At 44.2% G+C, this 17,395-nt stretch overlaps 1 protein-coding gene across 1 annotated transcript in view; it reads left to right on the plus strand.

The window, feature by feature from the left end:
* Window positions 1-888: 888 nt before the first annotated feature.
* zanl (zonadhesin, like) overlaps window positions 889-17,395 on the plus strand; it is a 35,870-nt gene continuing 19,363 nt past the window's right edge. Inside the window, exons 1-24 of the mRNA XM_024373350.2 lie at window positions 889-1,024; window positions 3,500-3,525; window positions 4,468-4,614; window positions 5,261-5,526; window positions 5,890-5,974; window positions 6,129-6,284; window positions 6,542-6,712; window positions 6,996-7,093; window positions 7,430-7,508; window positions 7,651-8,289; window positions 8,604-8,794; window positions 9,423-9,552; window positions 10,134-10,378; window positions 10,841-10,989; window positions 11,235-11,363; window positions 11,515-11,653; window positions 11,843-11,984; window positions 12,384-12,583; window positions 12,780-12,918; window positions 14,741-14,857; window positions 15,109-15,233; window positions 15,818-15,963; window positions 16,613-16,756; window positions 16,991-17,098. Coding sequence (XP_024229118.2) covers window positions 921-1,024; window positions 3,500-3,525; window positions 4,468-4,614; window positions 5,261-5,526; window positions 5,890-5,974; window positions 6,129-6,284; window positions 6,542-6,712; window positions 6,996-7,093; window positions 7,430-7,508; window positions 7,651-8,289; window positions 8,604-8,794; window positions 9,423-9,552; window positions 10,134-10,378; window positions 10,841-10,989; window positions 11,235-11,363; window positions 11,515-11,653; window positions 11,843-11,984; window positions 12,384-12,583; window positions 12,780-12,918; window positions 14,741-14,857; window positions 15,109-15,233; window positions 15,818-15,963; window positions 16,613-16,756; window positions 16,991-17,098 — 3,875 coding nt within the window. The 5' untranslated portion in view covers window positions 889-920. The remainder of the gene's footprint in view (window positions 1,025-3,499; window positions 3,526-4,467; window positions 4,615-5,260; window positions 5,527-5,889; window positions 5,975-6,128; window positions 6,285-6,541; window positions 6,713-6,995; window positions 7,094-7,429; window positions 7,509-7,650; window positions 8,290-8,603; window positions 8,795-9,422; window positions 9,553-10,133; window positions 10,379-10,840; window positions 10,990-11,234; window positions 11,364-11,514; window positions 11,654-11,842; window positions 11,985-12,383; window positions 12,584-12,779; window positions 12,919-14,740; window positions 14,858-15,108; window positions 15,234-15,817; window positions 15,964-16,612; window positions 16,757-16,990; window positions 17,099-17,395) is intronic.

Below are 17,395 nucleotides of genomic sequence, written 5' to 3' on the forward strand. Positions count from 1 at the left end.
AAAAGAGAATGGAATATGGTGAAACGAAAGAGAGACTTAATAGGTGACTGACACAGCATGGCGGGGTCCCACAGCGAGAGAGAGAGAGAGAGAGAGAGAGAGAGAGAGAGAGATGGAGAGAGAGTGAATGTGAGACTCATAGGCCGACGGACAACAACATGGGCTTGCACCTCTTTACGACCTCCTATAAAAACTCTTATCCGCGCTCAGGGTGGGACTGCTCTGCGGTGACGGAACAGTGATTCCCAGTCCAAACTCCGAACAGCGTTTCCAAGACTAATCGTTGGGAACGTGTCCAAGTGTGGAAGGACTTTTCTAGCCTCTCTGGCAGTCCTCATGAAAACATATTACTGCCAATGGATACGATGTTTACAATATCTATTTGCTTGTAATTGTTTTAATTGAGCTCCTAGAGTGTGCAGCTCTCCTTTTCTTTTTCAAGCCTGGACTCGAACCAGGGTCTGTAGTGACGCCTCTAGCACTGAGATGCAGTGCCTTAGACCACTGCGCCACTCAGGGGTATCCCCGCCCATTCTAACTGTATACTGTCTTCAGATGAAGCACACAAGTCGAACACGCCCATGCCATATCACTCATTGTAACTAATTCACTCATTGGGACAGTGGTTTTGTAATGTGCAAAGCAAGATAATAAACAGCATGAGACATAGGCTCGTGATTTCTAATACACCCCACTCCCTTACCCTCCCTCCTGTCTTTAACTCCTTCTCTCTTTACTTTCCTCCCACCTGTACACAGGTTACAGAGTCATAGAATTTCCAATACACTCCCTTCTTCACCTCCTGCTTCTCTCCCTCTCTTCACCTCCCTCCTCCCCTCTTTTTTTTTTTTTGAACTACTCCATGTAGATGTATAAAAGTCCCCCGATCCGTCAGATCGGCCTCACTCCCTGCTAACTGAATGGTCAGCCTGCTAACTCTGATGTTAGCCATGGGTAAATTAAAGATCATCGGTGTACTGCTGTTGATATGTGGGTACCGCACAGTGGCTAGCACAGAAGAAGGGTGAGTGACAGATCGGCTGAGATTTTAATATTGATCCATAAACAAGTGCTATGGTGGTGGATGTCTAATTGCATCATTTGAAGGAAGTGGTTCAATGTTAAATTGATTTTGTCATTATTATACCTTGTCAATTTTTTACTGATAAGTATTTTTTCCCAGCAAGGTTTTTGAAGGATTTTAATTTAGTTGGATGATTGGTAGAACTTGATGCTTATTGTGAAGACATCATTGAGGGACATATAGTGTATACCCAGAGCCAAGTATTTGGAGAGTTTGGCTGTTGAGGTTTTATGATGCATTTACATGACAGTACAGCGTTCTATGACAGCCATGTTAGGGTCCCATTAAAACATTACATAGGAAATACACAGTGTACAAAACAGTAACTCGACATTAGGAAGGTTGTCTTAATGTGTTGTACGCTCAGTGTATTTCAATAACGCTTTGTAACTGAATGTCTAGATTTAGAACAATATACAGAAGTTAGCCCAGCTCTCTAAATACATGGCTGGTTATAACTGTACTTGACAAGTTTTTATTTATTTTACCTTTATTTAACTAGGCAAGTCAGTTAAGAACAAATTCCTATTTTCAATGATGGCCTAGGTACAGTGGTTTAACTGCCTGTTCAGCTCGGGGGTTTGAACTTGCAACCTTCCGGTTACTAGTCCAACGCTCTAACCACTAGGCTACCCTGCCGCCCCATGTATTGTAGTCTGTTCTGGTGGAACTGGTTTAAACAGCGGCGACATTGGATGGTTGAATAATTGGTCGCTAGTGTCTCACGAGGTTCTGTGAATGGCTAGTTTCCTCTCAAGTTATTCTGAATGATTTTAAAACAGCCACTTGTTTTCTGATGCGTTAATGCATTGATGCTTTTAAATAATTATACTCTACTTGTACAGTATAGAAGATAACCTCTGCGGGTGTATTTTATACGATGATTTCTTATTCTTGACATCGAATAAGGATAGATCATGTTCTGTACCTTTTCTATTCATGATTCATCTGACTGTGGATTAGATTGCACTAATGCGCTGACTGTAAATCGCTCTGGATAAAAGTGTCTGCTAAATGACCAAAATGTAAATGTAAAAAATGTCATCTGAAACTCACTATTCACCAGTGTTGTGGAGTAGTGAACTACATTTAGTTCAGCTAGTAATTGAATTGCATTTAGTGGTAGCTTGGTGGTAATTGAACTAAATTCAACTCTTGGTAGTGCTTTCAGCAGTGGATTACTTTTTTGCCATCTAGTGGTGCAGCTAACTACTGGAACTACACACGACTTATTTTTAACCCTCTAAGCCTCTGAGAATGTTCTAAGAACGTCACGTGATGGTCCCAAGTGAATGTACGTTCCCAGGACGTCACTGAGGACCATGTTATAACCGGTTTAGGACGTTCTCAGGACTTTCATTTTACTAGTCCTCAGGATGTTGCGTGATGGTCCCAATGGAATGTTCTTTAGGGGACATTTTTATAGCCCCCTTAGGATGACGTTTGCCCCTGGAGGTTTAGTCTAGTTCCCCGGCCCGGGGATGTCCCCTAGGATGTTTTTAGGAAGTTCTTTGGACGCTGTGTCATGGTCCCATGGAGGTTTTGTCTAGTTCCCGGTTTGTCCTGGGGATGTCCCCTAGGATGCTTTTAGGGCATCCTTGGAATGTTGTGTCATGGTTCTCTGAAGGTTTTTGTCATGTGATGGTCCCAGGTGTCCCAAAACATTATTTGTAAAGTAATGAAATGGTATGGGGTTCGAGTCGATTTCCGCGGCCCTGCGAATCTAATTACCATAATACAAAAATCCCTATCAAAATCAGTCAGTTTAAGCTAGAAATGTGTTTTTTCCATTGATGCATCCGCCGATGTCGCACTCTCGCATCTACAGTGAAAGGTGGCAGAGCTACAGCGGTGTTTGTCAGACCATGAGACATCCCGAAGATCGGTCTTCTCACTAACTCGTCTGTAGCATCCGGAACGGTTTGGCCTACAGACTATTCTGACCCCTCTATGGAAAGATGAGACTCTCGTGTACAAGATGGCGTTTGCTCTCCGACCCCCACAAGCATCTGAAGTCGTTACAGCCGATCAGCCAACTTCTGTCTGTAGTGTGCCCAGTCGTGTGAAATCCATAGATTAGGGCCAAGTCAATTTATTTCAATTGACTGATTTTCCTTATATGAACTGTAACTCAGAACGCCATCTGCACTGCTATTTTAGTGACTATTCTCTCATTGATTTCATTTAGTTAGTTCAGCACGTTGAGTTTGTGTTTTCAGGATTGTTGTCTAATGTGGGCGCAGCATATTATTCTGTTTTAATGTTACTCCTGAATCACTATGATAAATGTAATTCCAGTGTGAATTAATTGGTAGCTTGGTAAACTACATTTTCAGACTACCTTCCCCAACACTGCTATTCACCTATTCATTTTCATTTCCTGTTTTCATTTAGTTTTGTGTTTCTTTTACACAGCTATGAAAGAACAGTGAGAGATGCTGGTAAGTTTGTCATATAAAAAGTACAGATTTGTTTGAAACTTGCTCACATTCTGCCTAACTAATGAGGTGACAGTAGTAGCAGGGACCCACCCGATTCAACCAATAAAGAGCTTGATTATTAAATGATTAGTTGAGTCCAGTGATTTAGTGTCGGGCTAGAACAAAGATGTACACCCCGCCGCTGTGGGTCTATTCTAGGGTAGATGATAGAATTCAAGACAAGAGGCTCAGTCAGTACTATCCAGCCACGTGATCCAGTCCCAAATGGCACCCTATTCCCTATAAAAGTGGACCATGGACTCTTGTCAAAAGTAGTGCACTACATAGGGGAAAGGGTGCCATTTGGTGTCGTTGGGAACGTGATGGACTTTCCTCCTTTTACTCTTATCTTCGTATACCTATACATCCCCTCCCCTATACAATGCAACATGCTTATCACATCACTAAACATGCGTGCACACACAAGCACACACACAGATACCCTTCCTATAAGACAGCGCAGGAGGGTGCCATATAGTGATGCGTTTAGGGCCTGAGTGTTCCATAATGTTTTCATAACGCAGATTCCAAATGCATTACTGTTGATACGGTAGTCAGTGTTCTGTTGCCAACTTGTTGCGCAATGTCACCTTGACTTTGTAGCAGTGAGGACAACATGCGACGGCCAATATGGTATAATGCTATTTAGCCATGACGATTTGCTTTGATCAACCAACTGATCCATAATATTTGCCTTATTGGTAATATAAACTGGCACAAATTCTTCACAGTAACTGGCATTCAGTGATGCCAGTTGAGATCAAGTATTTGCTGTTATTTAAATGTTCGGTGATGTCAGAGAGATTTGTTTTCTATAGAGAGAAGATTTTTCAGACCCTCGCTAACTCTCCCTCTTTCCCGCCCCTCTCTCGTCATCTCTCCTCCCGTCTCTCTCTGTCACAGCCATCCTGACCTCCTGTGACTTTAACCAGGAAAGTACGCCGTTCTGTCAGTTCCAGCAGGACGGCGCGGATAACAGTGATTGGACAAGACATAAAGGCGCCACCCCTACACCTGGAACAGGACCCCCTGGGGACTACCCTGACGGCAGTGAGTAGTGTTTGTCCTTAAAACGCCCACCTGAAACATTAGACCATTCAATGATTGGTTCCCTCTTCTATCCACGTAATGGGGAAAAAAGGAGCTCCTTTGAGATTTACCTACCTGTAGTTATATCTCATATTGCCCAACCAAGATACAAGAGAATGCCACGTTCCACGAGTCATGCTACGAGTCATGGTAGCCTGGATGCCAGTCAGTTTCGGTTGTCTTTGTTGTCACTATCGAGACGTGTGTGTGTGTCCTGAGAAGACACAGAAGGCTTTGTCCAAAATGGCACCCCTTGGCTCTGGTCCAAAATAGTAGACTATATAAGGAATAGGGTGCCTTTTCAGACGCTGCCACAGTTTAGTTCAATGCTTCTCCTTCGTCTCCAACCCCCTATTCTCCATCACCGTTTCTTTCTAAGTTTCTCTGTTTCTCTCTCTCTCTCTCTTTCTGTTTCTCTGTTTTTCTCTCTCTCTCTTTCTGTTTCTCTGTTTCTCTCTCTCTTTCTGTTTCTCTGTTTTTCTCTCTCTCTCTTTCTCTGTCTCTCTCGTTCTCTCTTTTCCCTCTCTCTGGATAATATCGTTATTAGTGAGGGAGCTTGTCCCGGTACGTACCTCTTTACTATGTATCTGGGTTCTTTCTCTTTTAGATGGTTTCTACATCTACCATGAGTGTGACAACGTGGCCAATGGGCAGAAGGCTCGTCTCCTCAGCCCAGCTCTCACCTCGCCCTCAGCCCAGATCTGTGTCCAGTTCCGCTATTACATGTACGGCTCCGACAACCAGAACCACCTGCGCGTGCTGGCCAAGCGGCCCAGCTCAGAGGACAACGTCTGGGAGAAGACAGGGATCCAGAGCCCCTCCTGGCTTGGAGCTTCCGTTACTGTGGCCAAACCAGCAGGACAGAGCCTAAATGTGAGAGAGTGTGTGTGTGTGTGTGTGTGTGTGTGTGTGTGTGTGTGTGTGTGTGTGTGTGTGTGTGTGTGTCGCTGGTTCAGACCTGGGTTCAAATACTATTTTAAATCATTTTAAATACTTTATCTGGGCTTGATTGATCTTATGGACCAAGAGCATAGTTCAAAAACTGCAACAACAAACCTTTTTTTTATATAAGGTTTAGGGAAAGTAGTTGCCGAGACACTAATGTTTATATGTGTCCGCTTTCAACAAGTTTCACCTAAAGTTGTTGCTAAAACACTGGTGTGTGTGTGTTCAGATTAATCAGGTCACAATTCTCCATATTAACTCTACATTAACATATTAACTCTCGGTTTACAGATCGTGTTTGAGGCACAGCGAGGGCTCAGCGATTCGTGTGACTCAGCGCTGGATAATATTGTCATTAGTGAGGGAGCTTGTCCCGGTACATACCTCTTTACTATGTATCTCCGTTCTTTCTCTCTTTCCCTCGCTCTCTTCACCTTTATACCCCCCTTTATACCCCCTTTATACCCCTCTCTCTCTCTCTCTCTGTTTGTCTAGACGTCTGTTTTGATCAATCCCATGTATTTCCACAGCCTGTCTCACTGGTTGCGACTTCGACACCTTTGATGAGCTGTGTGGGTGGGATGCCAAATCACCTACAAATCCTAAACTCTTCGGCTGGGAACAATTCAGTGGAGGGACTGAGACCCCTGGGACTGGTCCTGACGATGATTTCTCCAAACCAGGCTGTGAGTATCAGTATTGTATCATTTTCACACTACTTAGCCGAGGAGAGCAGAGACGAGCTGTAGGCTACTGGACTGGCCTGGTTACACATCCACCATAGTTGCTGGAATGGTACTGGAAAAGACCATACGAAAAGAAAATATACGAGCCATCCCAGTACTGTTTGGGTCGATATGACAGTGTGAAAATGCTTGTCAAATCATGTCATCACTATTAGATTTCTGTGTCTAATGTCTGTCCTGGTCTTCTTTCTCCATAGTCGGCCACTATCTGCTTATGGACTCAGTATATGCTGTCCCTGGAGAGAAAGCAGAGCTGTGGAGTCCCATCACCTCCAGCGGCTCCTCTGGCTGTCTGGACCTCACCTTCCATTACTACATGTGGGGAACTGCCACCGCAATGAAGCTCCAAGTGCACGCTGTGACTGCAGGTAAGACCCAACAAGCCTACTGAGGGCAAGATAATAGAAGGCTTGCAGTTGTCACAAATCACCTAGCAACCACACCAGGTGCCATGTTGGAAGACCAAAGTCAGGTGGCAAGTAGCCTAGCAGTCAAGATTGTTGGACCAGTAACCGAAACCAAACTGAATCCCCGAGCTGACTAGGTGACAAATCTGTCGATCTCCACTACATGTTTCAGTCTCTAGCTCTCTCTCTCTACCTTTCTCCATAAACTCTGACCACCTCTTCACCCCCCCCACCTCCCCCCCAGGAGGAAACCTTGGAGCCCCCATCTTCTCATTGACAGGGAACCAGGGCCAGAGCTGGAAGCCTGCAGACATACGCTACCTTGGCTCAGGTGACATGCAGGTAAACCTAATAGAAACCTAACCTAATATTCTTTATTTGGATCCCCATAAAATGGCAGCTTGAAGACCGCTAGTCTTCCTGGGGTCCAAAATAGCTTTAGAACTGGGGGGAGAGACCAAAAAGACTTTGCTTTCAAAGGCATGTTGATCTTGAATCTGGTTTTCAACCCTTCCTCCTAGAAGCACAAATGTGGTTGTATTTTGTGAAGAGTAAAGAGCTAATTGAAAGAACCTTAACTTTTTTCCTTTTCTTTGAACGTTCGTTTGATGAAGAGTGTTTCGGTCACAGCCTATGGTTACGGTTGTGATAAATATGTCCCTTGTGTTTGTGTCCCAGTTTGTGATTGTTGGTGTTTTCGGTGAGACCCCTAAGACAGACATCGCTATAGACGCAGTATGCATCACAGCCTGCACAGGTAAGGAATAATATATGATCTGAGATAATACAGTATAAAATCTATTGATGTCTTATGACCTTTGAAAACTGCCAGCCTCGAGTTTATTTGTTCTTCTGAAATGATTGTTTTGTATATCATATGTTTTGCTTGGTTATTTCAGCTCCACCAACTCCCAGCCCAACTACACCAAAACCCTCAACTCCTGGACCAACTACACCTAAACCCTCAACTCCTGGACCAACTACTCTTGGGCCATCAACACCAAAACCCTCAACTCCTGGACCAACTACACCTAAACCCTCAACTCCTGGGCCATCAACACCAAAACCCTCAACTCCTGGGCCAACTACGCCAAAACCTTCAACTCCAGGACCAACTATTCCTGGGCCATCAACACCAAAACCTTCAACTCCTGGACCATCAACACCAAAACCTTCAACTCCTGGACCAACTACACCTAAGCCCTCAACTCCTGGGCCATCAACCCCAAAACCCTCAACTCCTGGACCAACTACACCTAAACCCTCAACTCCTGGGCCAACTACGCCAAAACCTTCAACTCCAGGACCAACTACTCCTGGGCCATCAACACCAAAACCTTCAACTCCTGGACCATCAACACCAAAACCTTCAACTCCAGGACCAACGACACCTGGGCCATCAACACCAAAACCTTCAACTCCTGGACCATCAACACCAAAACCTTCAACTCCTGGACCATCAACACCAAAACCTTCAACTCCAGGACCAACTACTCCTGGGCCATCAACACCAAAACCTACAACCACCAAACCACCAGGTGAGATTAACAGCCAATCAGATGATTTCATTCTCACAATCAGAATCAAACACCACTTTCTGTATTCGCACAAAACAATTTATACAGTCCTACTGTTAACCACTTGTCTCCCTTCCATCCCACAACACTCTCCCTCTTCTTCCTCTCCCCATCCCTCTCTTCCACCCTTCCCCACTCTCTCACTTATTCATCCTCTCCATTGACCATCCTTTTCCCCATCCTCTCCCTATCTCCTTTGCCACCATCCCCCTTTCCTCTCCCTCTCTCTTTTGCCCTCCCCCCCAAATCGTCCCCTCCCTCTTCTCCCCCCATAGTGAAGTGCCCTCCCAATGCTGAGTACATAGAGTGTGGCCCAGCCTGCATCCCCAGCTGTAAGGAACCCTCTACTAACTGCACTGGCTCCTGTATCAGCGCGTGTTTCTGTAAACCAGGCTTCGTGTTCAGAGGCAGTCGCTGCGTCCCCATCGAAACGTGTGGTTGTCTGGAGGGAGGTGACTACTATGAGGTACGAGACCATCTGGGATTTTTTTTTGTCTGTGGTTAAAAATGTTCGATATGATTTAACACAATGCAATGGTATATAAATATGATATTATTGTCTGGATGGGGATAACAACAATGATGAGGTATTTTTTTTAACCTTTACTAGGCAAGTCAGTTAAGGACAAATTCTTATTTTCAATGATGGCCTAGGAACAGTGGGTTAACTGCCATGTTCAGGGGGCAGAATGACAGATTTGTACCTTGGGGATTTGATCTTCCAACCTTTTTGGTTAATAGTCCAACGCTCTAACCACTAGGCTACGCTGCCGCCCCAATAGTATGAGACAATCTGTAATAGTTAGTATGTGGTCCATGACGTTCAAGTTGGGAAACCCTGTGATATACGACACTATTTACGATACAGTATACAATGCGATATGCCATGCGATATCTGAAACACCACGATACTTTTATTTGCAGAATGTCCACTGACATGGAAATTGATGTTGCTCAAGTCAGCACGTCACAAATATACATTAAAAAGCACCAACGATGCAAGGAAAACACACGAAACCATTCACAAATAAACCATGCTTATTGTCAAACAACAGGTTAATAATCCACCTCTCTCCCCGTCCCTGTTGTTGTAGCCAGGAGAGATTGTCTTTGGTGACGGCTGCTCCAAGCTGTGTCGTTGCGCCGGCAACTACACTCTGGACTGTGTGGACAACGCCTGCTCTCCCGCGGAGGAGTGCCGCAACGGGGCATGTTATCCCAAAGGTGCGGTTGAGTTGAGTTGCCACAACGTGTAGAGACCTTGACATGTTCTTAGAATCGATAATAGTGATAAGGAGGAAGAATCGTTGGGAAACCCTTGGGTATTGTGCCTTGTTTGATTCCTAGCTATGCAACAAAAGAGCATTTATTATGTGCATTTATGGCTCAGTACAAACCCTATTACCGTTATGTCAGGCATCACCGGCTGACAACTCTAGCCCGACGCATCAAGGAAGACATTTGAACACTAGCTATGTTTCCATTAATTTGTCCAGTGATTTTTTTGGGGGGGGTTCGACATTTAGAAAGTTTGCATAGAAATGTTGGGCTGCCTGTGTAAACACAACCGAACTGTCCACCAGCCAATTACTAATTCCGCTTACAACTTTATATCACTAGGCCCCCACAGGCACCTCTATCAATCAGTAGTATGATATTACCAATCTTATCCACCTGCTTAATATTCACCACACAGTCTAGACACATTAGACACACATTTATATTGACTGCTATTGATTCCCAGCTATCTGATTAATCGATTGATTGATTACTTGATTACTTGATTCATGAATTGTTCCCTCCAGGCACTTCTACCTGTATAGCGTCCGGTGACCCTCACTACACCACCTTCGACAAGAAGAAGTACAACTTCATGGGGAACTGCAGCTACCTGATGTCCGAACCATGTAACGACACCTCAGTGCCTCACTACGAGGTGCACGCCGACAACGAGAACCGCTATAACCTACCAACCATCTCCTACCTGAAGGCTGTGCACGTGTACGTGCGCGGGGTGAAGATCTCCGTGCTCAAGGGAGGCACCGTGCAGGTGAGAGAAAGATGGATTGAGAGATGTGGATGGGGGAGGGGGCAGAGAAAGAGAGTGGGAGATATGAGGGGTATGATTGGACGGATGGATGACATTTAAAACTTTTTTTTTTTACACATATTATAGCAATAGAAAAGATGACTTATAAAATGCGAAGCCCTGTATATGCGCAGACTAATTAACACCAATATAAAGTGACGACACAGTATGAAAAGTACATATCATTTTTTACCCTTGCCTTTAGCCTTCAATATAAAGTAACAGACACAGTAAAGAAAAGTTTGTCTTTCAATTCAATGAGTCTTAGTGACCGGAGGACCGTTCCTACGCAGCATTCAGTACATAAAAAACATAGACACAGAACAGCACATAAAGAGGAAGCCAAAAATAAGAATTTCAAAAAAAAGGAATGCCCATCAATCACTAACCCATTTCTGTGTTTTCCTCCTCTCATCCGTGTAGTTGAACGGTACCAACGTGAACATCCCTCTGACTCCAGCTACAGGAGTGTCTGTGCTGATGTCTGGTAAACACTACACCGTAGCCACGGACTTTGGTGTGACGGTACGATACGACGGAAACCACTTCATGGATATCAAAGTCATCAAGGAGTGAGTCAAAACTGCTTCACACACCTGCAGAGACCAAATATGGGGTTTATGCATATAGGTTCCCCTCCTACAGATTTGGGGACCCCAATATGATATGCCCTAAAAAATAACTATAAAAGTAACATTTTAAAAGAAAACAAATATAAGCCTCTCACGTTGTGATATGTTTATGATATAATTCTGCTGTGATTAAAATGCTTGAGAAAGCGATTAGCTCATTAACTTGTTTGCTCCTCTGTATTCAGCTATAAGGACAAGCTGTGTGGACTGTGTGGAGACTACAACGGAAACCCCAACGATGACTTCAGGAAACCTGATGGTTCTCTGACCCCCGACCCCAATGACTTTGGACACAGCTGGCTCACCGATCCGAAGTGAGTCATGCCCCCAGTTAGACATGCGGACGCAGGCAGGCACTCACACACAGAAAGACATGCACCTGTGCACATGCCCACATGCACACAGGCACACACGCATGCGCACACACAAGCACACACGGCTGATTCACTCTGTCTCGCCCTCCAGTTGTAACAAGCAGCCCAACATCACCATACCTGGCTGTACTGATGATGAGCAGGACAGGTACGAGAGCTCAGGATACTGTGGGATGCTACTGGACAAGAACGGACCTTTTGCTGTCTGTCACCCCAAGGTCAACCCCAATGTGAGTAATTACCTTACTTGTATCATTATGAATCTGCCCTCTAGATAAAGATACAGTATGTAATTCCCGGGATATCTAGCTATGTGGGAAACTAAGAAACTGGCAGTGTGGCAACGCAAGACTGCAGTACTCTAACTAAAGTCCTCGAGCTTTGTCTGTCATGTGTGTATGTTTCTGTGTGTGTCTCAGAGTTTCTTCAAGGACTGTCTGTTTGACCTGTGTGAGCTGGACGGTGCCAAGCCCATCCTGTGTGAAGCCATTGAGTCGTATGTAAATGAGTGTCAGGACCGAGGAGTCACCATTGGACCGTGGAGGAACAGCACCTTCTGCCGTGAGTAGAGATCACGGCTGGAGTCAATTCCATTTCAATTCCAGTCAATTTAGAAAGTTAAGCACATTTCAATTCCATATTGTTCCTCATTGAAAAGCATTTGAAGAGATTTGGAATGAGAATTTTGAGTGAACTTCCCGAATTGACTGAAATTGAAATGGAATTGGACCCCAACCCTACACGATGATAACGAGGAGGAAGAGGAGGATATTCATGTTTTAAGATGATCAATATGATAACAATGATTTGTTCACTCGCCGAAGACACTGTTATTAACACATCAAAGACCAAACAATGCACTCCGACAGTTCTGTTCTTTAAAATCAACAAAGTCGTTCCCGTAGAGACAGTCATGTTTTAAAGACCAGCCTCCTAATGTCTCCTCCCTCCTTCTCTCAGCTCTGAAATGCCCCCCCAACAGTCACTACATACCATGTGCCGCCCCATGCCAGCCCACCTGTGCCGCCAAGCCCCCCACGGGGTGTGACGGACCCTGTTCAGAGGGGTGTGTGTGCAACCCTGGGTACATCCTCAGCGCCGGGAAGTGTGTCAAAGAGAGCTCCTGCGGCTGCAAACACACTAACGGAGAGTACTACGAGGTAAGAGGGTGTGTGTGTCATGTTATCAATGCCATTGTCTGAGTTGGAGGTTTATCAAACATATTATACTGGACGGTGAAAGTGCAACGGCCCTCGCAGGCCTCGAACCCAGGACTCCCAGAGCATAGTAAACTTGCTAAGATTCTAACCCACTTCGGGAAGAACATAACCCCCCCCCCCTTCCTCGTCCCTCCAGCCTGGTGATGAGTGGTACATGGAGAACTGTAAGCTGAAGTGTTTCTGTGACGCCTCCTTCGTCACCTGCAAGCCCTCTGACTGCCCTCCCCTGCATGAGTGTAAGGTCCAGGGAGGAGAGCTGGACTGCTACCCTACAGGTAAGTCCCTTTACATAAACGGTCTGAACACGCACACAAACACACACTCAAAAGGGTGTCTTGATGTCTGACGTCTTGGAAGTCAGGGTAGGTGACCACGCTACGACCATATGAGTTGGCAAGACAACACAAAGAGGTCTGGAAGCAGGCGTTTATACAGTGCCTTGCGAAAGTATTCGGCCCCCTTGAACTTTGCGAACTTTTGCCACATTTCAGGCTTCAAACATAAAGATATAAAACTGTATTTTTTTGTGAAGAATCAACAACAAGTGGGACACAATCATGAAGTGGAACGACATTTATTGGATATTTCAAAAAAATTTAACATATCAAAAACTGAAAAATTGGGAGTGCAAAATTATTCAGCCCCTTTACTTTCAGTGCAGCAAACTCTCTCCAGAAGTTCAGTGAGGATCTCTGAATGATCCAATGTTGACCTAAATGACTAATGATGATAAATACAATCCACCTGTGTGTAATCAAGTCTCCGTATAAATGCACCTGCACTGTGATAGTCTCAGAGGTCCGTTAAAAGCGCAGAGAGCATCATGAAGAACAAGGAACACACCAGGCAGGTCCGAGATACTGTTGTGAAGAAGTTTAAAGCCGGATTTGGATACAAAAAGATTTCCCAAGCTTTAAACATCCCAAGGAGCACTGTGCAAGCGATAATATTCAAATGGAAGGAGTATCAGACCACTGCAAATCTACCAAGACCTGGCCGTCCCTCTAAACTTTCAGCTCATACAAGGAGAAGACTGATCAGAGATGCAGCCAAGAGGCCCATGATCACTCTGGATGAACTGCAGAGATCTACAGCTGAGGTGGGAGACTCTGTCCATAGGTCAACAATCAGTCGTATATTGCACAAATCTGGCCTTTATGGAAGAGTGGCAAGAAGAAAGCCATTTCTTAAAGATATCCATAAAAAGTGTTGTTTAAAGTTTGCCACAAGCCACCTGGGAGACACACCAAACATGTGGAAGAAGGTGCTCTGGTCAGATGAAACCAAAATTGAATTTTTTGGCAACAATGCAAAACGTTATGTTTGGCGTAAAAGCAACACAGCGCATCACCCTGAACACACCATCCCCACTGTCAAACATGGTGGTGGCAGCATCATGGTTTGGGCTTGCTTTTCTTCAGCAGGGACAGGGAAGATGGTTAAAATTGATGGGAAGATGGATGCAGCCAAATACAGGACCATTCTGGAAGAAAACCTGATGGAGTCTGCAAAAGACCTGAGACTGGGACGGAGATTTGTCTTCCAACAAGACAATGATCCAAAACATAAAGCAAAATCTACAATGGAATGGTTCAAAAATAAACATATCCAGGTGTTAGAATGGCCAAGTCAAAGTCCAGACCTGAATCCAATCGAGAATCTGTGGAAAGAACTGAAAACTGCTGTTCACAAATGCTCTCCATCCAACCTCACTGAGCTCGAGCTGTTTTGCAAGGAGGAATGGGAAAAAATGTCAGTCTCTCGATGTGCAAAACTGATAGAGACATACCCCAAGCGACTTACAGCTGTAATCGCAGCAAAGGTGGCGCTACAAAGTATTAACTTAAGGGGCTGAATAATTTTGCACGCCCAATTTTTCAGTTTTTGATTTGTTAAAAAAGTTTGAAATATCCAATAAATGTCGTTCCACTTCATGATTGTGTCCCACTTGTTGTTGATTCTTCACAAAAAAATACAGTTTTATATCTTTATGTTTGAAGCCTGAAATGTGGCAAAAGGTCGCAAAGTTCAAGGGGGCCGAATACTTTCGCAAGGCACTGTATCTCATGATATCTCCCTCGGCTCCATTTACCCCAGGTTCTCAGGACTGTGTGATCTCTGGGGACCCCCACTACAACACATTTGATGATAAGTTCTACAGCTTCATGGGAACCTGCACCTACACCCTGGCTAGGGCCTGCAAGAACAACACTGGTAATTACATGAGGATGATGTTCTGTAGTTCTAGCTCTGTCTTATCAGTTCTAGATGATGTAGTTCTAACACTGGGTTCTAGATTCTATAATTCTAACTCTGGGTTCTAGGTTTGTAGTTCTAGCTCTGTCATATCAGTTCTAGATTACATAGTTCTAACGTTGGGTTCCAGATTCTGTAGTTCTAACTCTGGGTTCTAGGTTCCGGGGTTTCGAACTCTGGGTTCTAACTATGTTCTGCTGTGTTCTCAGGTCCACAGTTCTCCGTGGAGGGTAAGAACGAGGAGCGTGGTCTGGCTGGAGTGTCGTACCTGAAGAAGCTTTACGTGACTGTCGATGGAATCACCGTCACACTGATGAAGAGCAGGAGGGCTCTGGTACTTGTTGATCCATCAATCAATCAGTCAAATTTATAAACGCCCGTTTTACATCAGACGGTGTCACAGTGCTTTTGAAGTAACGAGGCCCAGGCCCCAAAGAGCAAAAGCAAAGCAGAAGCAAACTTGTCCGAAGGAAGAAATAGACTTGCTATTAAACAGTAATGAACATAGACCTGTGACACTAACACAGTTATTAACATGTAAAAACACTTTCCCATAAACACTTTTTTTAAATAATTCACATTCCACATCGCAGATGTGGTGGTGTCACTCAATTATCTCTGTCTTTCAAACTCCATGTCTCCCTTAATCAATTAGTGAAATTGCACAACGGCGATACACCCAAAGCCTTTCTTTCCCTTTTCAATACACATTTTATCCGTCTTTCTCTTTCTCTCTGTCTTTGTCTCTTTTTTAATCTTTTATCTCATTCATCGTCTATTTTACCAGCAATCCTTCAAATCTGTCCATCAATTGCGCCCTCGTCTTCTCTCGGACTGCTTTTTCCTCCTTTTTTTGTCTATTTTTCTCCGGATCAGCGGAGACTTTCCTAGAATGAATCTCTCTTTCTGCCTCCACAGGTGAGCGGAAAGCGCGTGTCCCTCCCTCACTACCCCTCTCCACTAATCTCTCTATCGCTAGCGGGCCAGTACATCACCCTGCAGACACCGTTCGGCCTCAAGGTGCGCTGGGACGGAAACCACTACGCCCAGATCTCAGTGCCCAGGTGTGTACTACGGACACAGGAAGTAGATCTCTAGCAACTTCCTTTCCCCTCTTAAGGCTCAAATTACACCCTATTCTTAAATTAGGTGTCTACGTACGTACGGGCAATGCCTTTGTTGTACTTTATCAATATTCATGCAGATAATTGATCAACATTTATACATCATTTAGAACCATTTCTGTTCCAAACATTCCACATCTTTCAACCTTTAGAGAAGTTTCAACTCAGTATCAATCCACTGTATCAACTAAAATCAACTAAAACGTTTTTTTTTTGTAATTCTCTCTCCATGAGTTCTGTAGTAGGATCTTGAGTAATCCATTGTTTTGTGTCTTGATATCTTTGTGGTAATCCAGAGGTTTGGTATCTTGGTATCTGTTGTGATCTTTTGGTAATAATCTGGTAGTCGTAATAATCTATTGGTTGTTGTCTATATCGGTGTCAAATCTATTGTGTCCTGTATTTTGATATTTTTAGTAGGATCTCTCTATTAATCCACTGGTTGTATATCTTTGTATCTTGACCTTTGAACTAATCTACTGTGTTCAAATCAAATCGCATTTTATTGGTCACTTGCACATGGCTAGCAGATTATTGCGAGTGTAGCGAAATGTTTGTGAAATGTCGTGTGTCTTGGTCTATCCGTCAGCTCCTACTCTGAACGGATGTGTGGTCTGTGCGGCGACTATGATGGTAACCCTAACAACGACTTCACCAAGCCAGATGGATCCCAGGTCACCAGCTCTAAGGACTTTGGAAACAGCTGGAAGACTGAGGACGATGAGGATGCCACGTGAGTGGGAATTATGTGGGAATTTTCTCTTGGGAATACTGACTAATGAAGTCGGGAATATTTCTGCCCAGTAATGTGTGTAGTAGAATGTAGGTACACGCTTTAGGAAGTAGTTTAGGAACTGAGTGTGCCCTTTATCCTATATGCACTTATTAGGAGTAATAACTGTATTGTGCACTGTATTGGTAATACATTTCCTATTTTAAAGTGTTTACTAATTGTGTGTTTCCATAGATGCAAACCCGACACCAACCCAGACCCTGTCTGTGATCCATCACTGGAGGCAGAAGTGTCCAAACCAGAGAACTGTGGGATATTAACCAATACCAAAGGACCTTTCAGGTGAGCAACAGAGTCACATGGATACTTGATATGCAGGACCAACTACATATCCCTGCTGTGCGTGATCCATACCATATGTATCATTTAGACATAAACACATAGTTTAACACACCATGCACACACGTGAAAACATACACTAATCCATAAGTACATGGATACCTCCAAACTCACATGCTATGACCCCTGGTGCTTACAAACATGGATCTCTTGTCTATTGTAATATATGTTTACAATAATCCATGACTTTAATCCAGATAGCATGGTAAACACATGTTGGTCTGGCAATCTTACTCCTTT

Source organism: Oncorhynchus tshawytscha, linkage group LG15 (genome assembly GCF_018296145.1).
Source record: "Oncorhynchus tshawytscha isolate Ot180627B linkage group LG15, Otsh_v2.0, whole genome shotgun sequence".
Taxonomy (NCBI): Eukaryota; Metazoa; Chordata; class Actinopteri; order Salmoniformes; family Salmonidae; genus Oncorhynchus; species Oncorhynchus tshawytscha.